Raw genomic sequence first — 27,611 nt, 5'->3', positions numbered from 1 at the left:
GGACAGGGGCCCTGTTACTCCTCCTCCCCCAAAGAACTACCACGACACTCTGTGCTACTACCCAGTGCTGTCAGGTCAAAGAAAATAAGGCATTGGCTAAAAGCCAGGACCCAGATGGATCTTTTGGTGTGGGGAGGAAGGGGAGATATGAGGCCTTGGGGTTGACTGTCGTTAAAAAAAAAAAAAAAAGTTTTTCCTAATGACCTAATGACCTAATAGTCTTATAGAGAAAAGAAGAAAAGGAGATGAGAGGTGAGGTGAGGAGAAAGAAAGAAAGAAAGACAGAAAGAAGGAAAGAAAGAAAACAGAGAAAGCGAGGAAGGGAAGGAGGGAGGAAGAAAGAGGAAGCAGAAACTCAGACTACAAAATGCTTTATAATTTCTTCAAAGAACCCATCAATATTAATTAGGTACCGTCTACACAGAGATTGTCCTTGAGTAGCATTTATAGATGGGATGGGGGCAAGACAGGGTTTCTGCATTGAAGGAAGTCACATCCACATTGGGAAGTAGATCTGATGTGAATGAAGGGCATATTCCCAATTCCTTTTTGCCTTGCTGACATCAGGCCCCTTCCCACACCTCTTATTTGGGGGCAAAAGATTACCTAGAGCCAGTGTGACTGGACCACTCGGAATGCCTTCCTGGGAATCAGTGACATAAGGGAGGAGAAAGCAGAGGGCAGCCTCACCCCGGGCTTCGCCATAGGATCGCAACTAATACCCAAGAGGCTGTGTGAGGGAAGTTCTCTCCTTACAGAAGGGGACCCTGAACCTCTGTGAGGTGCGGCAAATGAAACACAGGGTAAATCTTCTAACTCCTGGGAGAAGGCAAGGGGTAGATGACTTAACACACAAAGAAACCACATACACATTCCCTCTGATTCCTAGGTAACTTGCCCAAGGCCACACACACCAAGAAGGACACAATCAGGATTCATTCACACCAATACTCAGTCCAATTCCAGAGCCCACGCTTTCCATAGGGCTGCAGAGGGCTCTCGGGATTCAATGGTCTTCCTCTTCCCTCCAGGTGGTTACCCAGTCTCCAGCCCGTTTCAAATCCACCCAGAGAGTCTTTTCTTTCAGCGTGTTTAGCTTCAGTGCCGACAACCTCCTGGCTTTGTGGTACAAGCAGACGAGGGAAATGAGCAGAAGGATAAACAGAATGCAGGGGCAGGTGAATAGGAAATAGAGTAAAGGTGTTGATGAGCAGATCCTGGAGGGAAATGTGGGCTCTGCAATGAAAAGAACAATAAAGAAGATAATTAGTCTCCAGCTTACCTGCGCTAATCAATGATAAACACTTGGGGGATTTATTGTTACAGGGAAATAGATGTAAAAATAGTGGGGCCAAGTAGTGGTGGGCCCTTTAAATCGTATGTGGGCAGAGGAGTCCAGAATAGGGCTCTTCCAGCCTAGCTGCCTTCACCCAGCATGTCCCAACCACTGGGCGGGGGGTTCCAATGACCTACTTAAAACCAACAGCCACGAAGAAAAATAAAACAAAAAAAGAAAACCTCTCCTTTAATCTTCTATCCTCAGAAAAGATATCTATAATTCAACCCTCGTTCTCAGCTCTGTTGCTGGTCCTGAATTTTTAACTGAGTTATTCCCACTGCTGCTGCTTAAGTGTGCGTACTCACATGGACACGCACGCGGCACACACACATGCACGTGTGCACACTCACACAGTGCGCTGTTTTTACACAACTACAGTGAGAAGCTCGGTCCGGACTCTCCTGTTGGGATCCCCCCACCCAGGCACCCTCCGTTTGGCTCCCCTCCTGTGTTGCCCTTACTGTTGCCTCCATCACGCATGCTCTCTGCATCCTAATCCTCTGGGTCCTCCTGACCCAGCTCAGACAACACTTCCTCTCCTGGGTCCTCTACCTGCCTCAGGCACAGTCCTTTCCAATGCTCCTCTCACATACCCCCTGGTGTAGACCACTTTTGTTCCTCCTTATCCATCTCCTTCATTCCACCACAGTTGAGTACGACTGGTAGCGACTGATAGCGTCATTGGTTTCTGTGTCCCCTGCTATGCCCGGCACTTGCCTGACAACGTTGGCTGATCTGAATCGAACCGGACTGACTGCAACCACCTGGGCAAAGGCTACTATACAAAGGCAAGCTAAAGCACACGATCTTCCAGCAACTGCAGTCCGTGGCGGGGGCAGGAGGGGGGCACTGTCAGCGCACAGACACGCCAGGCATGCACAAGCAGTCCCAAAGTGGCTCCTGGCCACACGGCCAGAGAGGCAAGGGGACAGGGCTGCAAACACCACAGGTTCCAGGAAGCAGTGCCTAACAGCCTCCATGCACAAAGGCACATGCTTAGAGAGACACCTACTAAATGTAGTCTTCCGATGACATTTGTTTATGACAGGATATTTGAACTTGGGGCTTTTTGGAAAACTCTGATACTGATAGTAGCTGAGCTTTTATTGGAAAATTGTAATGATATAAGCAAGTTCTTCTTCAGAAGTTAAGTTATAGGATTCATGGGATTATAGACTCTTAGAGATGTAAACGGCTTTGGAGGTCATTTCCACCAACCTCTACCGCAAGAATTCCATTTTTGGCATTGTTGATGCATTTGCACCTTGAAGAACGTCTCTTTGTTGGAAGTCAAGAAAGAGCCTCAAACATTTGTCCGGTTCCTGCCTTGTGAACTCCTGAAGGACAGAGCCCATGTCTTATGTGTCTTTTTATCTTGTACAGCACTTTGTCCATAGGTCATCAATGGAAACCGATGGATGAATCAATTGCGTGAGTGCATTGCACACACAGGAACCCAGGGGTGGCTGTCGTCCTGTTACACAGAGTAAAGACCATCACTGAACATGAGGCTAGCTCTGAACAGGACTTGACGAGCTGAAGGAGTTTGCAGCTGGATTTTCTCTGGTCTCATGTACATTCTTCGTCCTCAAGTTGGTTTTGGTTTTTGAAATGGTGGGCAATGATAAAGCTAGACTTTTAATTCATATCACCCTCTCTCTCTATATCCTATCTGACCCCTCTCTCCAAGGCCCTGCTTGACTACAATAAATCTCCCCAGGTCTTATCTTAATATATCTGAAGGCATGTGGGTAGGAAGGAGGTAGAAATGGCAGTGCTGAAAGAGACCGGAGCTGTAGAAAACAGCGGAGAAGAGCACTGGCCTTGACACTTCACGCTACTCGTATGCACAGTAGCGACTGAGTACCTCTTCCATCTCGAAGGGAGCCGGGTTCACATTCTGGCTCTTCCACATACTGTTATCGACATTGGACCAGTTACTTGCCCTCAATAACGCTTAGTTTCCTCATCGATCAAATGGGGATAATAATTTCTAGAGTCGTGATAAGATAATGAAGTATTTAACAGAGCGCTCAGCACATCTGTTGAGTCAGCAAGGAATAACTATCAGTACGCTGGTAGGAAAATCACAGGCAATGCTCTCCCAAGAGACCGGGTAGAAAACGGGGCTTGACCAGCTGGTTCCCCACACAGGCACCACAAGCTTGGCCACGTTCTTCCGCAGGCCCAGTCTCTCCCTCAAGTCTCTGGTCCCTCCGTCTCCATGGCTGGGTGACGTTCCACTGAGAGTCGAATGATTACATAGGAGACTCTGACTTCCCTTCCCTATCATGGGAGGCAGAGAATTGGGAAGTGAGAGTCCACCTCTGTGTCACCGTTGCTAGGACGGTGGTGTGATACTGAAGAGATTTGCACCAGCACGCAGAAGGTGAGAAGAAATCTGGTACTTGGCTTTTTTTCTTTTTCCCCTGAGACTCTAACCTTCAGTGTGAAGGGACTGCCAGAGGGCTTGGGTATCTTAATGGGGAGGAGACTGCTCTGTGTGGAGCAATCTGCCATCAAAGGATAGCACAGGCGCTCGTCACAGTGCCGAGTTGGCCAACAGCTAGCAACTGTCAGCTCCAGTGCTTCTAAATTACCTCTCCTGGGAGGGCAGGGTTTGCTCTAGATCCCACAATCACCAGTCCCCACCATCTGCCTCTCACCCATATCTGGATTAGAATTAGTGACATCCCAAACCATTAAGGTTTGGCATTTTGAATCAATCCGAGTAAGTGCCCGATGCTTGAAGTACAAGGTCTGCAAGACAGAGCCAAAAGTGTAATGAGAACACTTCATCACGAGGCTTGGTTGATAACTTGCTCCCACGCACAGCCAAATACACCACGAGGAGCATTCCTTTTCCATATTACCTCAGAAGTACTGACTTCAGCAGAGGACAGATACCGGAGAGCGAGGGGGCTACCAATTCTGCCCCCACCCCAACCCAAATTCAGCAACGGACCATGCCAAGTGTGGCCACGGGAGAGAGTTGGCTCCCGCCAAGAAATGAAAGTAGGGTTCGGGAACCCAATACAAGCGCATCCCAGAATGAATGGTGCCTGACAGTATCCTGTTTCATCCCAACTGAAGACTCGCTTGCTCATTCTTTCATGAAGCATTTATTGAGTACTACGTGCCAGACTTTGTGGGAGGCACCGGGGTAGCATAGAAAAATGTATGGTCTCTCCAGAAACTTCAGTGTGGTAGGGGCACATATCTCCTTTGAAGGGTCACTTTCTAACTATATCCTTACCCACCTAGAAGCTGGGGAAGAGTAACAAATACATATGATGACAAGTAATCCAGTCCCCAGAAAGCCTTATAATCTTGCCTATTAATTAATTACACAGAATTCTCTAGAATAAGACATTTATGTCTGGGGTCTGAGGGTGAGGTAGGAAGACTAGGGTATCTCTAGCCCCTGCCTTGGCTTAGTCATAGGTAAGGAAGTCAGATGGAGAAGCAAATGCCAGGTCCATTCCATTCCCCCAGGGAGATGCGTCTTAACTTTTCTGTCTCCACTTGAGCCACAGCGCTCCACAGATTTATTAGGTAGTCCTAAACTAACCCACCCTGAAATTGCCACAGGGAGGTGGCAGAAAACCATCTGAGAAGTGGAGAGTTGGTAGCATGTTAGTCCCTGAGAAGGTAGCAGATAAGTTGGGAGGTGAAGGATTAGTAGGTGTTGACCAAAGGTGGCATGGAGGGGCACTGCAGTCAGCAGGTGGTATAGCTTCATCATCTTCCTCTCTGCGGCCTGTTTCCCCTCTAGAATTTTTTTAAGTGCTCAAGTCCCTACCAGCTCCAAACCAAAACAGAACAAAGTAAAACTTCACTGACACCTCTTGCCACTTATCTTCTCTCTTACCTTTACATCAAAGCTCTTGAAAGTGTAATCTATATTTGATGTGTCCACTCTTTCACTGTGGTCTGCCTTTTCTCATTACTTCTCTGCAATTGCCCTGCAGTGTGAAATCCCATGGACACTTGCCCGTTCTTATCTTAATTGACCTCTTTACAATAGTTGAGTTTGTTGGCTTTCCCTTCCCTTTTGCTGTGCTCTCTGCTTTTGGTTTCTAGGATACCACCAAACCCTGGTTCTCCTCCTACCTCTTGGCTACTCCTTTCATTCCCCTTCAGTCTCCTCTTCTGTACTTCCCTGATCAATAGTATCTCAGGGATGCGTCGTTGGACACCATTATTGGCTATGAGTTGATGCCTACTAATCTACAGCTCTGGCAAAGATCTCTCTTGGAAATCCCCATGTCTATTGGGTAGAACTCTCTGGATAACTCACACATACTCCACACATCAATTCCAGCTCAACTTATTCAAAATTGAACTAATTTCTACATCAGACCTTATATTACCTCATTTAGTGAATGTCCCCACTAACCACCCATGCTAGAAACTTCTTATTCATCCTTGATTCTCCCCTTCTGCCCATTCACCCTCCACATGCACCTAATCAGTCTCTAAATCCTGAAGATGATGCTGCCTAACACCGACTGCCTGCTTTTCTCTCATCCCTCATTAAAGCACTGCCTTAATTTGGACCTTCATCTTTTTTTTTTTTTTTTTCAACGTTTATTTATTTTTGGGACAGAGAGAGACAGAGCATGAACGGGGGAGGGGCAGAGAGAGAGGGAGACACAGAATCGGAAACAGGCTCCAGGCTCTGAGCCATCAGCCCAGAGCCCGACGCGGGGCTCGAACTCACGGACCGCGAGATCGTGACCTGGCTGAAGTCGGACGCTTAACCGACTGCGCCACCCAGGCGCCCCTATTTGGACCTTCATCTTGTCTCACCTGGGTTCCTACTATAATTTCAAATAGTGCTCTCTGCTCTGTGTCTGCCTCCCTTCCAACTCATCTTTAACAGGGCTCCCAGTAGGAGCTTCCTAAAATGCAGATCTCATGATGTCACTCCCCTGATTGAACTTCGCTGACACTCCATAAGGTTCATGACTCAGTTCACCTTCCTTAGCTACATACGTGGGGTGAGTTTGAGATCCATACCCTCCCATCTCACTAGCTGCCTCTCTTACCCTTGCGCCACAGTTTATTTTTTAATAATTTTTTAATGTTTATTTACTTTTGAGAGAGAGATGAGTGGAGAGAGAGAGTGTCAGAGCATGAGTTGGGGAGGGGCAGAGAAAGAAGGAGACACAGCATCTGAAACAGGCTCCAGGCTCTGAGCTGTCAGCACAGAGTCCGATGCAAGGCTCGAGCCCACGAACCAGGAGATCACGACCCGAGCCAAAGTCGGACACTTAAACTAACTGAGCTGCCCAGGTGCCCCTGCCCTTGCACCGCAGTTTTTATGATCATCTTGTCTAGCCTTTCCTTTCCCTAAAATATGTCCTCTTCCTTTTCATAGGCCCCATACTCTGGGGAGTTTCCCAGATCTCCTCCCCACCCAGCCCTTCACCCCAGCCCTGCCTCTGCTCCTTGTGCAGCACCCTAAAACTATTTCTTTGATGACACCTACCATTTTGGACTTTACTTCCCCAACAGAATCTGAGCTCTTTGAGGGATGCCTGGGTGGCTCAGTTGGTTAAGCATCCGACTCCTGGTTTCAGCTCAGATCATGATCTCACGGTTCGGGAGTCTGAGCCCCACATCAGGGTCTGTGCTGACAGCACGGAGCCTGCTTGGGATTCTCTGTCTCCTCCTTCTCTGCCTCCTTCCCCCCCCCCCCCCCCCGCTCTCTCTCAAAAAATAAACATTAAAAAAAAAAGGAAAAAGAATCTGAGCTCTTTGGGAACAGACTCTGTAATACATGCTTTTGTGATCTCAGAAGCTCACATGGTTATTTATTGAACAACTTAAAATATTTTGTCATGGGGTGCCTGGGTGGCTCAGTAGTTAAGCATCAGACTTCAGCTCTGGTCATGATCTCACAGTTCGTGGGTTCAAGCCCCTTGTTGGCCTCTATGCTGACAGCCTGGAGCCTGCTTTGGATTCTGTGTCCCCTTCTCTGTCTGTCCCTCTCCCACTGTCTCTCTCTCTCCCTTTCTCTCAAAAACAAATAAACATTAAAAATAATAAAAGGAGTAAGAGGTACATATTAAAAAATATTTTGTCATATATATAGATATAGATAGATATAGATGTATATAGATATAGTATATACGTGTGTGTGTATGTGTGTGTGTGTTGTCTCTGTGTGTGTATAGCATGTTTGGAGGCATAAGAGGAAAGAGAGTTAACATTTCTTGAGCACTTACAATATCCATGGACTATGCTAGCTACTTTACACACATCTGTATTACGATCCTCATTTTATAAGTAAGCTGAGGCTCACAGTGGTTAAGGAACCAGGGTATGATTTCACAGCTCATAGGTGGCAGGGGGCTGTGATCCAAGCCTAGGCCTGTCTGATTCCAAACCCTGGGATTTCGCATCCCCCCCCCCCCCCCCCCCCCCCCCCACTGCCTCCCCAACTACCAGGAAAGAACAGCCAGGTAGAGGAAGCAAAATGCTGTAAGCAAGGATTTACTTGGGAACCCCCACTGTGTCTATAACAAAAACCCTCAGCTTATCATGGCACAGGTTGTCAAGCTTCTTCAACTGTAAAGAATACAAAGACCTCCCAACTTTTAATGTTTTCTTTCCAGAGTTTATCTTCTAAAAACCTTACACCTGACTTGTAAGGATTCTAGAAAGATTAACTATATATATATATATATATATATATATATATATATATATATATATATATATATACATTGCTGTGTAGGATCCCATGTCTCTCAGAGGAGATGTGCTTTTTCATCACAGAATATATATTTATTACAGTTATTATCTATTTATTCTGCTACAAAAAGTGCTGATTCTACAGAGCCTAGGGATTCCAGGGAGAAAACATGTATGGAATGTGCTCAGGTTGTGGGACTTCCCGTAATTGTTGGAATAGAAGAAAAATATCTTCTGGACACTGGGGAGAAAACTTCTGCTGAAGAACACTTGGGGGAGGAGGATGCTGGAGCCCTAGGGAGCAAGTCAGAGAACTCTGACTTCTGCTCTAGAAGCCTGGCTGGGGCGGGGACACAACTGTCCCTATTTTGGAGAAGTTGCCACCTATTCCCAGCACCGCTTTTTCCCCCCAGAGAGTGTCACCAAAGCTAGCTGGTGTTTCAGGAATGTTACCTAGAATTGATCCTTTTTACTCTTGCTGGTGTGGGGCACCAAGGTCACAGCTATGCATCTCCAGTGTCCCCTTCCCACTATTAAGTTCAGCGCACCTCTCGCCTTTTCCCTAAACCCCACCAGGAAGGAGCCGCTCAGGGGCATCTGGGTGGCTCAGTCGGTTAAGCATCCAACTTTGGCTCAGGTCATGATCATGTGGGTTTGTGAGTTCAAGCCTCTCATCCAGCTCTGTGCTGACAGCTCAGAGCCTGGAGCCTGTGTCAGATTCTGTGTCTCCCTCTCTCTCTGCCCCTCTCCCACTCTCTCCCTGTCCCTCCCTCTCTCTCTTTCTCTCTCTCTCAAAAATAAATAAACATCAAAACAATTTACATAAAAAGGGAAAGAAAGAAAGAAAGAAAGAAAGAAAGAAAGAAAGAAAGAAAGAAAGAAAGAAGCAGCTCAGAGATGAGCTGGCCATATTAGCCAGCACACTGATCACCAGGGAAGATTTACTGGTCTGGCTGGAGAAATTTTTGCTTTCATTAACAAATGCTTAATGAATGCCTACTGCATGCTTGGCACTGTACTGGCTGGAAGGTTGCCCTCTTCTCCTTCACAGCCTCTTGCTCCACACCCCTCCTCAAGCTGTGCACTAGCCGAGTAGGTTGGCCTTCCCACGTGGACAATGGTCACTCTTGGGCCAAGGTCTTTAAGGAGCTGCCTTCCTCTCTGGACCCCATAAGCAAGCTCCACAGGGCATACCTCCTTCTCTGATGCCTTTCAAGCTGCAGTCAGGTGAGGCCCACCCACCACATGACTAGCGTTCTCAAAGCCCTGCTGATTTGTTGACCTATCGAGAGAGAAGAACATGGCGCTTACTCATTAAGAAAAGTTTCGCTTTGGTTTGGAGGTGGGGAGCATGTAGAGGCAGTTGACTGCAGTGAGACCAAATGAAACATCCCGTCACCAGGCCCCTATCCCTCATTCCAACTCCCTCTGCAGATCCGAGCATTCTGAGACTGGAGAACCAGCCAAGGGGTAAAGATGTCCGCTTCGAACGTAATTTTGTTATTGAAAGGGATACGATGTGGATGGCTTTTTTGGTTCGGGAGGAGAAGGGGCGGGGGAAGCAGGTCAGATGCCCCTGACATTTCCGTGTCTGTGCCCGAAACCTTGCGTATACCTCATCTGTCCAAATGAGAACTAGCAATCACTATTGACAGAAACTGCAAAGTCACTTTCTTTAGGCAATCTGTAAACTGCTTTCAGCAAAACGTAACTGGGAGGGAAACACAAGACAGGGCGGGGGGCAAAGACTCTCCTGACCAGGGGCCGGGGCAGATTAACCCCTAGTTACCTGAAGGCAGCACCGTGAGCACCACATGCTGGGACTCATCTGATGCTCGGTTGACCCACGTGCCAGGGTTACCATGCGGCTCCCACTCTGTCACCTTGCACCAGTACAAACCAGCATCCTCCATTCTGACCCGACGAAGCTTCAGGACAAAGTCTGTAGGGGATGAGCGGTAACAGTACAGATGCCCCCCGAGCCCCTCGTCACCATACTCCAGCAAGCCATCATGCCGAAGGTGTACCAGCATTTTCCTTCCTGAATGCTCCCTGTTGCGCAACCACATCACAGAGTACAGAGAAGCCGAGCTGCCAGAACTCTCCAGGCTGCAGTGGATGGCCACCTCTGTGTGCTCGGTAGCATTTTCTGTCCAGTACACTTTGGAGACACGTACCTTGCTTCCTAGGAAATAAAATGGCAATCGTTTAGAGAAGAATCCAGATTTTTAGATTGGGTACCCCCTCTGAAAGATCTAGTTCCCACTGAGGAGATGCCATCTTAAACTCTTTAGATAACCAGGTCTCTCATCTTTAACCTTTTCCCTTGACCCCCGTCCTTCTTCAACATTTGCTAGAACATTCTGTGCGATGAAGCAAACCAGCCGTTTCCCTTCAGCCCTACCTCTTGTCTGCTGAAGGCCTGCCTCTGAAGCCACCCAGCTTCAGTGGGTGCTCTGCCCTGCTGTTTTGCCTCTCCCTGGCCAACTTGTTCTTCTTCTGCCCAGATGGACCATCCAAAACTTCTGGCTCTTCCCTCAAGTCATTACTGCACCACTGCCCCTCATTCTTGGCAAATTACCTTCCTCCCATATACCCAGATATCATCTCAGTCCAAGACGCAGGGAAAGAGGAGGCTATCTGAGAGACTGAACATTTTTATACAAGTATTAGAATACCACTCAAGGAAAGATGATTTAAATTACTGGATTAGACTAAGTCTTAAACAGATTTTGACATTTCCTTCTTAAAAATTTTCTCCTGGGGTGCCTGGGTGACTCAGTTGGTTAAGCATCTGGCTCTTAATTTTGGTTCAGGTCATATCTCATGGTTTGTGAGTTCGAGCCCCATGTCAGTCTCTGTGCTCATGGAGCCTGCTTGGGATTCTTTCTCTCTCCCTCTGTCTCTGTCTCTCTCTCTCTCTGCCCCTCCCCTGCCTCACAAAATAAATAAACTTAAGAAAAATTTTCCCCTCCTAACCTGCTGGTGAGAACTTCAAATGAAGACCAGAGCAGTTACTAACAAAATAAACTATAGTATACGCTAAATTTTCAACTCTACTACACATTTATTGATCAATCTTAAAAAAGTTTTTTTTGAATGTTTATTTATTTTTGAGAGACACAGAGGGACAGAGCATGAGTGGGGCGGAGAGAGAGGGAGACACAGAATCTGAAGCAGGCTCCAGGCTCCGAGCTGTCAGCACAGAGCCCCACTCGGGGCTCCAACTCATGGACCATGAGATCATGACCTAAAACAAGGTTGGAAACTCAACCAACTGAATCACCCAGGCGTCCCATATCTGGATTTTTGTTGTTGTTGCCATATTTACTCTCTCCCTCCATTCATGGCAAAGTATGTGAAATATTAGTTTATATGATTCTGTCTCTGCTTCCTCATCTCAAATTCCTCCCTACTTTAATGCAAACACCTTCTAATTCTATCCCATGCTCTGGCCAAGATCATTAGTATGGGCCTGATTTCCCAGCTCAAGACACTCTGGTTTTGTTGCCCGCTCTGTGGGTTTTATCACCGAAGTCCATTTTCTTCTTGAAATTCTCTCCTTTTGATTTCAGAGAACGTGTCTCTCCTGCAGTTCTGACCACTCCTTCTCAGTATCTCTCCCTGGGGCCTCTTAACTCACTCCCTGCCCCGGGGTACACAGCTGGCCACCCCCAGCCAGCCACACCTAACCCACAGATATGTTTTGTTTGACTCCCACAGTCTTTTTTAAAAATTTGGATTAGCTGTGTATAGTCTCCACCAAGCGATATCACCAAAAAAGATGTTAGGCGTTTCTTGATGTACTAAAAGATTGGGCAACACTGAGCCCGCATTTCCGGATGGGAAGGGTTTGCTAGCTTGAGCCAAGGAGCGGCTGCCTCCTTAAAGGGTGTGCGAACACTGTCAAGATTTGGCTTAGGCAACCGGGAGAAAGGGCTGCCAGCCACACAGATGGAGAATGCAGAAGTTTGCACGGGTCTTGTGGGATGGCAAGAATGATAATGAGGTTTGGGACGTGCTGCGCGTGAGGGTCTCGGGGGCATCCGAGCAGAAATGTACAACAGGCGGTTGGGAAGAAAGAGCCGGAGCTCAGGAGATCGGAGCGAAGTGTAAAGACTTTGCGCTATTTCATCGAAGGTGGTAGTTGAAACCAACACAGTATTTGAGAAGTTCTGGAGAGAGCAGAGAATAATGAGACAAAGGGGCCCAGGATCTGTCCCTGAGGAGCACCCACATTTACCAGGGAGAAGAAGGGCCTGAAGAACACAGAGAAGGGGAACCAGAGCAGCAAGAAAAGAGAGCCTTATGCTCCACTACTGTTTGGCTCCACTGCCCCCCCTACAGACCGTAAGCTCCTTAAGGCAAGAGCTGTGCCTTATTTCTCTTTGTATCTCTAACTGTCTAATACACAGTAACGTTTATTATAATCTTATTTGTGGGTGTTCCGTTGAAAATGCAGTTTTAAGCACCAAACCAGACTAACTTCTTTGCATTGTGCTGTTGGATCTCAGCCAGTTCCCGAACCCTAGCCGTGACATCTGTCTCATTTTAATCAACCCTGGAGGTGACCAAACGGATACCAAGAGATCTAACCAACCCTGCCCACACTTCAACCGCAGCGCTCTTAGACCAGCGCACGTGGATGGAACTTCTATTACAGTTTCAGAGCTCTCCTGAGGAAGAGGAGACTCCCTCAGTAAGCATTCCGACAGTTAACTACTCTTATTTGCCGTATGTTTAGGCAGCCAAATGTTGAAAAGCAATTTCTCCACACATCCCTATAGAGTTGTACAGTTTCTGTTCACAGTGGGAGAAATATGCTTCGTATTACTCTCTCTTTGCCAAATTACAGTAGAGCCCCACTGGAATGACACAGCTTGTTATTACAGAGATCTAGAGATATGATACCCTGGGTAGCTGCATAGAGCAGGCTGCCAGGCTGCCAGGCAAACCAATCAAAGGGATCTTGTTCCCATCCAGACTCCTCAAAACCTCAGATTGACTCACCTTATGTGATTCCCACGTCCTCTACTGGGCCACCAGGTCCTGCATTCATTGTGTAGGTGGCCACTATCCCTATGACCCTGGGTCACATTTCTACCTTCAACATAATCACTCCATTGAAGAGCTGCCCAAGAGAAGAAGGCCATCCTTTAGAAAGCCGTTGTGAGAATATACTCATGAGATTTACCTGTGGGCCTGAGTTTCAATTCTGTCAGACCTGACTTCTTTTCTCCAAGCTTGTGCCAAGTGCCGTTTCTGGACAAGAACCATTCTTCCACAGCACAGTGGTATCTGCCCTGATCGCTGTCTTCCACATTCAGAATCTGTAGCTGAAACAAGTCCTGGGAAACTTTCTTGGGGTGGAATTTTTGTTGTCTCAGTAGGGAGTGAAATTCATCCCCATATTTTACAACATTGGTTTGGTCCATTTCCAGGATCCTCAGCCAGGTTGCATTCATGGAAATGGGAGAGAAGTACCAAATAACGGCTAACTGGAGGTCCCCAGTGGACTGGGACAAGATGCTACATTCTATGTTGGTGTTGGAGTTGATGAAGATCTCTTGGACTTGACTGGTTGAGTTCACTCTTAGCTTGCTCTCTAAATGAAAAGAATGGTGACAGTTACTTTGTTTTGTTTGTTACTTTGCTAGAAACTAGAATTTTAAGGCAGAGGCCAACTGGGACACTGTCTCCTCCATCCACTGGATGGGGGAATTTCCTCCCCAGCAGCCCCACTCACTGCCCATTGAGCCTCTGAACAGCTCCCCAACTGACAAACCAGTCCATTCCATCTTTGGACATCTCTGCCACTAGAGAATTCTTTCTGATATCAAGTTGAATCTTACCACTCCATACCTTCCAGCCACTGGTCCTGGTTCTACCCTTACCTGGATGAGTGGGATGGGAACATGGGGTGGGAGGAAGTGTCATACAGGAAACTAATCTCTTCCATGTGATAATGCCTCATTATTGAAGCTTAGACATCTTCTCTTCTGCAGCATTTCATAAATCAAAGTGGGAGAAAGTGCCCCTATTAGTGCTTTGTCTGTGTGCTCACTCTCCAGAGTACCCCCAGATTCACAGTTTGCCAAACGCCCTTGTTGGTATCTGCCCTTGAACTCAGGTAAACAAAAGCAAGTTGTACGTGGGCTATTAACATTATATGTTTCTTTGCAGCCAGTCAACTGTAAGAATCTCATACAGATACATAGTCAACTACCCTTTTATTCCAGCAGCTTTTCTGCTCCGTCGGGAAGATGAATGCTAACACCTGCCTTCCAAACCTTATTCTAACCTCTTGCTGACATCACTGATTCTGCTTTTGTAACTGCTTCTTGAAGTTGCCAGTAGATCCCTTTATTCTTCCTTCAACAAACATTTATTAAGCACACACTGTGTTCTCTGTCAGACTATTCCCCACTCTGTGGCTACCTTCCTTCCGTGGGTTCACAGTCTAGAGGGAGACACTAGTACAGTCACAGAGGCTTAGGATTACAAGACTGTGTCACCCAAGAGTGACAGAGGTATGCAGAAGTCAGAGCACAGGGCACGACTACCTAACTCAAATATGGGAGTGTGGGGAGGCTTTCTGGAGAAGAGACCTCTAACCTAAGTCTTAAGGGTTAATAGGAATTAGTCTGATGGAGAAGAGGCTAAAGCGTTCCACACAAAACACATGACTTGAACAAAGACTGAAAGAGGGAGAGAACATAGAGTATTTGAGGGCCTGCAACTAGCTCAGTGTGGCTGGAGCTCAAATTCAAGATGGAAAGTAGGAGATGAGTCAATCAACAAGGAGATCATTACTAGTACAAAAGATGTCACTCAGCAGCAGAGAGAATGACCACTACCATGTCTGAACATCCACTCCACGCATCGGCACTGTACTAGGCACATTATCTATGTGTCACCACCTTCAACGTGCGCATCTTTAAAGAGCAACTTATGGATGAAGTACCTAGACTTGGATGGATTGTGTGACTTGTCCACAGCTATGCTGCTGTCTGGTGCCTGTCAGATTGAAATGACTTCAAAGGCTCTTGAACGCTCTGCCTTAAAAGAATGCAAGCCATAAAAGAAGATGCATGACCCAGCAGAACTTTGCCCAGGTTGTGTCATACTTTTTACCTCTCTGTTCTTTTACCAGCTGACAAGGTAAATTATATTTGACTATAATCATATCCTCTCTCTTATACATTCACATGGTACAACAAGAGGATAAATGTATTCTAATGGAATTTACGTTATCCATACCACTAATGGAGACATTCCAAACATTTAATGACTCAGGAGGCATGGGCAGTGACCAATCCAAAAGAATGCCTCCCCCAGCTCTAGGAGCTGGTCTTAGAGGCCCCCTGTTGTGCCACATGGTACCTTGCAGGTGCTGGGAACTTATGGGAAGGGGGGAAGGGGCATGGAGCCACAGTTATTATTAGTCAGTGTGGAAGTCTGTCAATGTTTTAACAATCAGTATGGCCATCCCATGCACGTTAACTCAATGTCAGCCTGGATATTGGTTTTCTGTGGTGCTAACTTATACAGTAAGAACATGGGGAGAAGGTATTTTACGTTTTAATTCTACAAACTCACCCACCATGGGAGAAATGTGTTGGTTTGTTTTTAAAGCATGGATTAATTTCAGGTGGTGTTTACCTGGCAAAGTGATGGCTATCATCAGCGAGTGAGAGACGGCGGAAGCCCTCGGGGGGCCGCTCGTGTCTGGGGAATTTCTGGCGTAAACTTCTACTTGACACCGATAAACTCCTGCTTCTTCCTCCGTGGCATCGTGGATTAGGAGTTGAGAGTAAAATGAGGACTGCAAAAGCTTTGTCTTCTTTTGGAACTGAGATAGGAAATCCCCCCACTCAATAGTGCCGTTCCAGGCGATTCGAACAAGCAGATAAAAGACCCGAGATCTTGCTGGCTGGAACTGCCACGTCACAGTGAGTGGCACCCTGAGGTGGGAGAAGTCAGCCTCCACTATGCAGGACAGGCCAAAGGTGTTGGTTAATGTCACTTGGGGTTGACGGCTCATCAGCTTAACCTGTAAACTCGACTCTGTGGGCAGAAATAGATGGGAAACAGGATTTCTAATATGCTTATCAAATCAAAGCCTTCCTATTCACCTATTCACACAGAGCCATGCATTTGTACATCGGGAGAATCAAATATTTGGAGGTAAAAGTTGACTCACAGTACAGCCTGTCCTGAAATCTGTCCTCAGATTTCCAAAGCTGACCCTCTTCTAAGAGTGTTCTCAGTAGTGACAACAAACAGGCAGTGTCTCTCCAGCCTGCTGCTTAGACAGCTGCTACGGAGTGGGTGGAGCACTCCCCAGCCCAGTGGCTGGCCTCCTTCCCTTATTTCCACTCACAGGCTCAGTGTCACTGTTTGGAACATGCTAGAAGACTCTGCAACACAGGGCCACAGCTGTCAAAAGCCCGAATGTATGAGGCTCAGCTCTACTGGCCATGTGTCCTCTGTAAGTCTACTCCAGGTCATAGGCTTTTGTTTTTAGCTGTGAATAACAGCCTGTAAGGGGCACCCTACAGATGATCTTCATAAAGATGAGTAAACTTTAGAGAGTAGTTGACGGACATGGCAGCCAGAAACGATGCTCCGTGTCCTAGGGTGTACGTGCCCTAACTGGGGGGTTCAGGGTGACACACAATCAGACTCTACTGCGTCGCACTGCAGAGGAAGGTACCGACGACCCGCAAGTTCAGAAAAGGATTTCTTGGACACTTACCCAGAGATCTGATGGTGACTGACAACTTCTGAGTCCAGCTCTGACCTCTGGCCTGGTTTTGGGCACTCTCAGACACTCGGCACTCGTATATACCACCGTCCGTAATGGTGGTGGAGGTGATCTCCAGCTGGAAAGTGGCCCAGTCCGTTTTCTCCAGCCTTGTGTTGCCGTGGTTATTGAGTTCCTTGTAGGGGGCGCCTAGCTGCACCGTGCCATCCTGCCCCATGCCAGCCACGAACTCTGGCTGCGTCTGGCCCTGTGGGAGGCGCCACCATTCCACAGACAGGGGACTCTCGGTTCCATCTGCCCTGCAGAGAAGGGTTAATACCTCTCCTTCCCACACTGCTTGCTGCTTGCTCTTGGTAGATAAGGCCACATTTCTTGCTGTGGATTACAGATTTGAGAGGAAAAAAAGGGTTTCAAGTAAATGAAAACGTTTCGAAAATACAGTGACATCTCTTTAATTAGGATTTGACTCATTTTGTGACCAATCAGATCAGGCCGTGTAGTCCTGGACCACCCTCAGAAAAGAGATTGGCTAAACACTTAAATAGTGGGCACAAGACAATAGAAAGAATATCAGGAGAACTTATTTACACTTAAACAATTTATAATTTGCCCTCGTTTTTAGTGATTTGTTAAATCAGCCCTTCATTAAGAACATCTAGTTGGGAAAACATCTGGTAATATTTTCTTAGATTAATTAGGGTGGGTATATGAGCCTGAAAGTAACAAAGCTGTGTTTATTTAAATTTCTAGTTTTTTGGAATTTTGTGTTTCACAGTTCAAAATGACATTCCTCTCCCTACTTATCTTTCCCTAATTAGTCTGTGTTTTGAACAGGGAACGAGTGTTGGTAATTAGATTTCTGTTCAAATTACTGCTATTAGGGGTGCCTGGCTCGCTCGGTCCATGGAGCATGTGACTCTTGATCTCCGGGTCATGAGTTCAAACCCCACACTGGTTGCAGAGTTTATTGAAAAAAAAAAAAAAAAAAACAAAACCAAGAACAACAGAATAAACAGAATACTACCATTAAAAGCAATTACTTGGGAGAAAATACACATACATAGATTTCTCTTTTTCAAATCATATATTCACATAGCTAGAGATATATTAATGGTTTGGTTGAGGGAAGATCCTTCTTACAGCTGAACTACAATGTTAAACTGCAAATATACGTCTGGCTCCCAGAAATTCAAGACACGTGGAAATGCAAACATTCGGACGCGTCCTGGGCAAGGTTTTGTCCTGGGTGCTGTGTGAGCAAGGCAAAGACATCTCAGTAGCTCATGCATCCCAGGCTTAAGGCCGAAGCCCTGGGAGTCAGAGTTACCCTGGGCAACACACAGTCCTCCCTGAGCCTCCATTTTCTTTCCTGCAAATACAAAGGTAATAATCGCACCCACCTTATGGCATTGTTGGGAGGACTAAAAGTGGTACATGCTTAAGGGCTTAGCCTGCCGGGCAAGGGGAAGCTAATAGCTTTGGCTGTAATGATAGGTGCTTAGTGAAAGTGGGGTGGTTCAAAGGCAAAAGAGAAAAAAACAAAATAGACTTGGGATGAGAAATTTAAATAGGATCTAAGTGAATTTGCAAATTGTTCTTCCCTGCTGAGGAAGGAGTTTGGTCTTCTTCTGCTTTATATATATATATACATATATGTATATGTACATATATGTATGTATATATATGTGTATATGTATGTATGTGTATATGTATGTATATGTATGTTACAAAGGCAGAATGAAGGTTGATATCCACAAATAAATTTAATATATGTATTTAATATTTTAATATAATTAATAATACTATTGATTCTTATTTCAATAATATTTTATATATGTTATATATTATATCATATATATGCAAGCCTGCTTCCAAATTTTGGGTGTTAGAGGCAGGATTATACTTAGAGTCATTTTCAAGTTAAAAATAGACTCATAACTGAAGCTTAGAACGTAAAGAGGAAATTATTACTCATAATCTCACTACTCTAATATAACCATTATGATTAGTTTCAACTAACATCAATTTTTTTTAAGAAAAGATGAGGTGTCCTTAACTCATTACAGTCATTACTGCCTCTTGGTAAGAAGTAATAAACTTATCAAGTGTGTGTAAGGTACACATTCACAGTGGTAGCGAGTACCCCCTTCTGTTTAAAATATTCATAGAATGATAAGACTCTGCTCATACTTTGGTTTGATTTTCAGAACTGTGAATGCTCAACAGGATCCTTAATAAATTTGCTAACAATTTTTTTCTGTCTCTGCACATTGGGCCCAGTTTGGATTCCAGCCTGTACAAAGAACTATTTTTCGCTTTGGAAGACCACCCTACCGATGGGCTTAGGATCTGGGCACCGTTTGGCACAGATTCCCACATGTGGAATTTAAGAAAGCTTTACCGACATGTTTCAGCAGAGACTGAGATGCATGAAACAGAGACCTAGACCTGTGTAAGTATGTAAGCCCGCCCACCTAGTTTTTCCTGAACCCTAGAAAGTTCGACCAAATGTTTAGCGTGAAAACTAACACCAACACGCTTCCTGGCTTGCCACTCTAGGCCAAAGACTGTGATCTTCATTGCTAGCAAATGGGGTGACGGAGAAAAGCATGAAAGGGAAATTTGTCCATCTTTGGAGATGCCTCCAAAGAACCAGTGAGACAAGGGTATCTTTATTTTTTGGTGGGTTGTGTTTTGTGCCCTTGGGCAATTAGTCTTTCTAGACTTAGAATATAATACCCAGCCCGGAGCATCCTAATGTTCGTTGTAGATTTGTCTGTTTTCTCTTCACACAAAAAGCACTGACTGCTCAACCATGGTTCGGGTCACCCAACCTTCATGAACTAAACAAGGCCTAAGTGGCCTTCCACTTTCATGCATACAGATACTCAAAGTGGTTTGGACAGGCACGTCACATTACGGCAAAATGCAGGGGACAACATCTGCCTGCTATCATTTACCTCTTCATTTCTTAGTCTGAGTCATGCTTTGATATAGCATTAAGATGCACTATCATCCTGTGTATCAGGTTAAGATAACAGAGGATTGACCAAAGGTACCTGAAAGGTGTTGGGGGGGGGGGAGCATAATGTAGGTGTGCATTCCCCAGGAAGGAGGCCAAGTGTCATTTTTCCCTCTTCACACACTCACATCACACAGACAACGATGGAAGACAGGGGGTTTCATTGATACAGGTGTTCCCTGCTTGAAGAAAAACCCAAGGTGCAGAAATTAGGACTAACAGCACACAGAATCAAAGAATCTAAGACCTAAGACAGCAAGAAGAGACTTCAGGACAATCTAATTGTGTGTCTTTCACGCCACCTCAAAGTGATCCGACTGACACCTGCCTCTGCAGGAGAAGTCCGCTGTGTCCGTGAAGTCATACTGTACTCACAAAGGAGGGAAGCTGAGAACAGCCCAGTCATGTGTGGCCCTGACTTCACATACCTGCCGGCATCCTCAGATGCACGCGGCTGTCCGGTGACTGCTTTCTCTGAAGCACATCCCAGGAGTCCATCTGATTTCTTACCACCTCTTCCACGGCACATGTGTAGGCCCCTTCATCCTCGGGGCCCATAGAAAAGATCTTGAGAGAGAAAACCTTGGGGTTTAACTTTGAAACCTGGAGCTGTCCTTGACTTGCTCTCTCTCTGTAGTCTCTCTTGAGGTCCAGAACACCACCAGCATTGATGCGGGCCACCTCGTTACCATTGAAGAGCCAGATGCCCTGAAGCTGTGGGTCCTGGCCGCTGCCTACTACCAGGCAAACCAGTTCTAAGGGTTTCCCTGCTGTAAACGTGCTCTGGGTGGTAACGTTGACTTGAAAATCTCTCACTAGGAAACAAAAGCAAAGCAGATATTTAGAGAAGTCACAGCATCTGTCCTTTCAGTACCGCAGGGAGATAATACCTCCTGTAAGGATCCACAAGGATTGAATTTCATGTGGGAGTTTAGCTCCAAAGAGCAGGTCAGCCAAAGAAATGCCTGGAAGCAAAGATGCCCTTGACTATTCCTTAAATCATTCAGAAAGAACAGCATACATAGCTTTCTGAATGCAATCCTATTAAGCAAAACGTATGCATAGAAATATAAAGTATACAGTAATGTATCTCTTTTTAATAAAAAAATATATAACATCTTATGGTATGTTGAATTGCTATAAATTGGGATTTTTTTTTTTTGGCTGAGAATATCCAGTGGAATTTTCTTAAGTTAAAGCACATGTGATGTATGACTAGTCTGCAGTTAACATAATCCCTAACCATGAAAAACTGAAAGTTTTTCCTAAGACTGGGAAAAGGCAAAGATGCCCACTCTCACCACTTCTATCCAACATAGTACTGGAAGCCTTACCCAGAGAAATTAGTCAGGGTAAAAAAAAAAATAAAGTAAAAATGAAGTAAAATCATCCATTTGCAGATGACGTGGTCTTATATATAGAAACCCCGAAAGACTCCACCAAAAAACTATTAAAATGAATAGTTTCAGTAAAGTTGCAGGATACAAAATGAACATACGAAAAAAAAATCAGTTGCATTTCTATACACTAACAACAAAGTACGGCGAAACAACAAAGTACGGATCGCGAGTAACTTGTTCTGTGAGTGTTCCGCATGACGAGCAAACATTTCTAATAAATTTTAACTTGATAAACGAGCAATGTCTTGCAATAAGAGTAGTACGTGACATCAAACGTCACATGATCACAACTGAGCCAATGGTTCTTCTCTTTCTCTCTCTTTTGCTGTGGGATTGTGGGTGATCGTCTCCCATGCTCAGATGCTCAGTCTCACACCGTGGTGTTCGGCAGAAGTCAGTGATTTTTCAGAACGTTGGAAGGTGCCCACAACTGGCACCAGTGTATTTTTGTCACTTCAAAGTGCCTATGGATAGTCCTTTGATTTCCAGACAAGAGTAAGCTTAGAAATGCTTTGCTCATTCTATGAATTCTATATGTCAGGCTGTCTGCACATATAGACCCTTTCCTCTGCTGCCTTATTGCCAATTACATGAAATACAGTATATGACAAGAGTTTATTGATACTATACTGTAATCAACATCTGTTAGTGATAGTGAAAGTCACCCTTCACAATAACCCTCTTCTCTCTTGTTTCCCTCACACCAGCCATGAAGATTTTCAAAGGTAAGTACAGGTTAACTTGTTTATTTTTCTTTATATTTTTGTATTTTCTTTATTATTTTATATTATATTACAGTATTGTAATCATTTTTATGTGAACATTTTTGGGTTGTGGAACAAATCATCTGAGTTTCCATTATTTCTTATGAGGAAATCCACTTTGATATACAAGTGCTTTGGATTACCAGCATGTTTCTGGAACGATTTATGCTCTCAAACCAAGGTTTTACTGTACTGGAAAAAGATTAAGAAAACAACTTCTACAGATGGACAACAGGCATGTGAAAAGATGTTCAGCATCACTCATCATCAGGCAAGTGCAAATCAAAACCACAATGAGATATTAGTTCATCCCTGTTAGAATGGCTATTATCAAAAGGACAGGAAATAACTTGTGCTGGAGAAGATGCAGTGACAAAGCAATGCTTTTACACTGATGTTAGGAATGTAAATCGGTGCCACCAATATTGAAAACAGTATAGAGATTTCTCAAAAAATTAAAAATAGAATTACCTTATGATGCAGCTATTCCTCTTCTGGATATTTATTCAAAGAATACAAAAACACCAAGAAGATATATGTACCCTTATGTTCATTGCAGCATTATTTATAATAGTTAAGATATACAGAAACAACCTAAATGTCCATCAATGGATGAATGGATAAAGAAAATGTGGCGCGCGCGCACACACACACACACACACACACACACACACAGAAGAATACTACTTAGCCATAAAAAAGAAAGAAATCTTGCCATTTCCAACAACATGGATGGACCCTGAGGGTATTATTCGAAGTGAAATAAATCAGGCAGAGAAAGACAAATACCATATGATTCCACTTATATGTGGACTCTAAAAACCAAAACAAATGAACAAACAAAATAAAAATGAGCTCACAGATACAGAGAACAGATTTGTGGTTGCCAGAGGGGAAGGGGGTTGGAGAGTGGGCAAATGGGTGAAGGGGTTCAATTGTATGCTGATGGATTGTAACTAGACTTATGGTGGTGATCCCTTGTAGTGTATACAAACATCGAATTCTAATGTTGCACACCTGCAACTTAATGTCATATACTAATTTTATCTCAATTTAAAAAAAGCTCATTTACAATAGTGTCGAAAAGAAGAAAATACTCAGGAATAAATTTAACCAAGGAGGCGAAAGACATTTGCACTGAAAACTACAAAATATCGATTAAAGAAAGTAAAGAAGATGCAAATAAATGGAAAGATATTCTGTGTTCATGGGTTGGAAAAGTGAAAACGAGTATTGGTGAGGATGTGGAGATCAACTGGTGAATGGATAAAGAAGATGTGATTTATATATACAATGGAATACTACTTAGCAATGAGAAAGAATGAAATCTGGCCATTTGTAGCAACGTGGATGGGACTGGAGAGTGTTATGCTAAGTGAAATAAGTCAGGCAGAGAAAGACAGATACCATATGTTTTCACTCATATGTGGATTCTGAGAAACTGAACAGAAGACCATGGGGGAAGGGAAGGAGAAAAAATAGCTACAAACAGAGAGGGAGGGAGACAAACCACAAGAGAAAATTAAATACAGAGAACAAACTAAGGCTGGATGGGGGGGGGGAGGGTGGAGAGGGGAAAGTGGGTGATGGGCATTGAGAAGGGCACTTGTTGGGATGAGCACTGGGTGTTGTATGGAAACCAATTTGACAATAAATTTCATTAAAAAAAAAGGATGTGGAGGCAAGGGAATGTAATATTGGTGGGAATATAACATTATAGAAACAGTGTGGAGGTGCCTCAAAAATTAAAAACAGACCTATCATATAATCCCAGTGATCCCACTTCTGGGTGTAGTATCCAAAGGAAATGAAGTCAGTATCTCAAAGAGAGATCTGCATTCCCATGTTTATTATGCATGGTAACAAAGATAACGGAGTCAACCTAAGTACCCATTGATGGAGGGATGAATGAAGAAAATGTGGTATATATACACACTGAAATATTATGCAGCCCTGAGAGAAAAGGAAATCCTGTCATTTTCAACACCACGGATCAACCTGGAGGATATTAGGCTAAGTGAAATAAGCCAGACACAGAAGGACAAAGACTGCAGGAACTCGCTTGTATGTGCCATCTAAAACTGCCGAACTCATAAAAGCAGAGAGTAGAATGGTAGTTGCCAGGATCTGGGGGAGGGGATGGAAGAGGGAGATTGTGATCAAAGGGGACAAAGTTTCCATTATGTGAGATAAGTTTTATAGATCTAATGTATAGCAAGTGACTACAGTTAATAACACCGTGTTGCATACTTGAAATCTGCTGAGAACAGAGATCTTAAGGGTTTGCACCATACACACATGCACACACACCCCCACCCCCACCCCCCCCCCCCACACACACACACTACACACAGAAAGTAACTATGTGAGATAATGGATATGTTAATTAGCCTGACTGTGGTAATGGTTTCAAAATGCATGTCTATCAAAACATCATGTACACCTTGATGGGGGGTGGGAGGGAGGGGAGGGTGGGTGATGGATATTGAGGAGGGCACCTGTTGGGATGAGCACTGGATGTTGTATGGAAACCAATTTGACAATAAATTTCAAATTAAAAAAAAACATCATGCACACCTTAAATATATACAATTTTTGTCAACATAAATAAAGACTGTTTTATATAAAAAGTTCTCAGAGAGAAAAAGCACCCTTGATGTGCCCCCACAGAACTCACTGAGTATAACTTGGACACTCAAGGCCAAAGACCATTTTTTTAATGAAGCAGAATAACACTTTTCCGAAAAAAAAAAAAAAAGAAAAAAAAAAAAGAAGGAACTTCCAATGATCCACCGTTGGATCACTGCTTTTAGCATGGATATATATAGTTTTCACAACCTCTTCCTATTGGACCATAGCCTGTGTAGAGAAACCAGGAATCACAGCTGAGGCTTCCTGCTTGCATTGATGAAAACGCCAATGGATCATGAAGAGGGACACCATCCCAAGTAGGAAATGGTGTCAGGTGGGAGGAAAGCCTGGCCGTGACGAAGATAAGCCTCCACCCTGGAAGCGGGCTACTCTGGGGCCCGGGTATCTGTGGTGCAGGATCACTGGAGAAACACACCAGCTCCACTTCTTACCAGTATTTAGCCTGTTTGAGGCTCAGGTTCCTTGTTTTAAAAATGGGGAGATGACTAGTTGCCCCATAGGGTAAGGATGACATTAGATAAAGCGCAGATAAAGTGCTTACACAGAGCTTGGCAAGAATAACACCGTTTCCATGCATGATTTGTGGAATCTATCTAACCATTCAACAGACCTTATCCCATAGAAACCCTGCTGTGGGCAGACCCCCCCAAACCAAATGTCTTTCTTCTTATTGATGCTTCCTAGATGCCCAAAACAAATTTTATTCAAACTTTCTAAATGTGGTTTTTTTTTTTAGATTCAACCGAAGATTAGAAAAAAGAAAAAAAGATGGCCCATAAATACCCACTACCAACATAGTAATGAATTTCTTGAGAAGATCATTACCTGTTGGTTGGATCCTCAGAGTTGTTTGATCCGTCTGCTTTTTCGTGATTAAAGTCCAGGTTTCATCTGGATCTTGAATCCATTCGGTTGCCTCACAGAACAGCTGGCCTTGATCGGAGGGCTGGAGCCTCCCTACGGCCAGCCTGAAGGTAGTGACCCCAAGCTTGTTGAGATGCACATCACCAGCGGCAAACCTCTCGGTAAATGAGGGCCCAGGGATCAACATGAAATCCTTGGAGAGGGAAATAATCTCGATAGCTTGGCTTCTTTCTCCATCCTGGATCAGGTGCCAGGTGACAGACAGGTGGGTATGCTGAGTTGTCGCTTTGGATGCTTCGCACGTAAGTTCTAATGATTCGCCTTCCTTCTTACTGAGAGTCTGGGAACTCATAGTGGCAGAGAGGGTATCTGGAATAACTGAAAGCAAAGGAAAGATGACAACTGACTGGCCCAGGAACCCATCAGACAAGCCTCCTTAGACAAAGATGGTGCCCTGACCCACCATCTGTAAAGCACACACTTTGAGTTGTTTTCCACCAGCCATATGCCTTCCCTATTGCCAAGGGGAACATTGGCATCTGTATAGATAGCCTATGGAACTTGGCAAAACTAATGCCTCGGTGATGTATTGACCCTGACTTTACATTTTTAGCGTAGGCTGTGACCAATTTAGCTACTTAGACACGGAGTATTTAAGACGGAAAAGCACTGGGAGCTAGGAGACCTACATTCTCATCCTGAGTCTGTCCCTATTTGACGACAGGAACTGGAGCAAGTCGCTTCACTTCCTTACGCCTTACTTAACCTGCTTCTTTGTAAAGTTCTGAAATAATCTCTTATAATCTATCACCCAGAGCCAAAATGCAACCCTTACCACAATTTTGATAATCACCCTACTCACCTATCATCGTGTTCTTCCTCAAGGGAAATCACACAGCCTATGCTTATGTGAAAGCAACACTTAGATTCAATCAACAAATACTGCTTGAGCAACTACTCAGTGCCAGTCACTGTGCTGGGGGCTGAGGTAGCTGTGCTCATGGAGCTCTGGGTGAGGTAGGGGTCATGTAAGGAGCCAAATATCACATAACCTGGGTGAGTGCTAACAATAGTGATGTGAATAGAGCATCAGGAGGAAACAAAGATATGGGAGCACTGCCTGAGACAGGACAGATTTCACAGAAGAGGGAATACCTAAGATGGGTCCACAAGCATATGTAGGAGTTGGCTAGACTGAAAGACGGGCGCTAAGATATTCTAGGCAAAGGGGCAACGTGGTCATTGCAAGGACTCTGAACCTCTCTCTCTACGTAAATATGCTAGAGGAGAGTAATTGGGGAATCATAATTTCCAAGTTGATGCCTTACCACTGATCGTGCTAATACAAGCTCTTTTACCAAGTTAATGTTCTCCCTCCAAGAAGAGACATGGCCTAGGGAGAACCCTCACAGTTCTGTCTGATCAACCTGCAGCCAGCTATGGACAAGGCCTTCGGAGACTTACACACTATCTATATCTTCATGGCAAGGTTGACTAGAGAGATGAATTGAGAGTTTTAGAGAATGTGGGATACCGATCTGTGACCAATCTGCAACACATCCAGGGGGCCGCGAGGGCTCTCTTGCCAAAGGGCTTGACACAGCGTGAAGGCACTTCACGTTGCAAGGCATCGTGATGGTGGGGGTCTGGCTTGTCGGGGGACCGGCAGGCGCAGGAGGCCAAACAGCTTACCAATGAGTCTAGTCTTCGCACTGTAATTGCCGTAGTATTTTTTATCCGTGTTCGGTGTGTAACACTCATACTCTCCAGAATCCTTCAGCTGGACCTTTGAGATGTGCAACAAGACTGAGTTGCCCCGGACCCTCTCCACGTAGATCCCCCTGCTTCGTACTCGCTGCGCATACACCGCGTAAGTGAAGGTGGCATCCGCGGTGCTTATGATCTGGATTTCTCGAGTTGGGGCTGTCGGCAGGTAAACAGACCACTGGAAGTGCTGCTCAGAAGGTCCCTCGTAGCCAGTTACATTGCAGCCAATGCTGACAGGGTAGCCTTCAGCCCTAAACAGCGGTCCTTTCTGGACTGTTACTTTTCTCTGGCCAATGCTGAGCTTAGCTTGCAAGGAGGAGGAAGAAAGGGGAAT

General features: G+C 44.9%; 1 protein-coding gene and 1 long non-coding RNA gene across 2 annotated transcripts; both read right to left on the bottom strand.

Annotated features, from left to right (window-relative positions):
* Positions 1-355: 355 nt before the first annotated feature.
* CD101 (CD101 molecule) lies at positions 356-27,611 on the bottom strand (the record flags this gene model as incomplete). The annotated part of the gene is made up of 8 exons (XM_040471432.1): positions 356-1,236; positions 9,831-10,226; positions 13,236-13,646; positions 15,704-16,108; positions 16,800-17,183; positions 20,259-20,645; positions 25,472-25,888; positions 27,203-27,611. Coding segments are annotated over 8 exons (3,039 nt in total), but the record flags the coding sequence as incomplete, so codon positions are not given.
* LOC121027778 (uncharacterized) lies at positions 2,603-6,449 on the bottom strand. Its single transcript, XR_005788926.1, has 2 exons — positions 6,136-6,449; positions 2,603-5,899 (listed from the first exon to the last, which is right to left on the bottom strand). It is a non-coding gene; the product is annotated as an uncharacterized LOC121027778 (long non-coding RNA).

The sequence above is a fragment of the Herpailurus yagouaroundi genome, unplaced genomic scaffold, assembly GCF_014898765.1.
Source record: "Herpailurus yagouaroundi ecotype Mexico unplaced genomic scaffold, PumYag 77, whole genome shotgun sequence".
Classification (NCBI taxonomy): Eukaryota; Metazoa; Chordata; class Mammalia; order Carnivora; family Felidae; genus Herpailurus; species Herpailurus yagouaroundi.
Note: the sequence above shows the minus strand (reverse complement) of the source record. Positions and strands in the feature narration are given on the sequence as shown.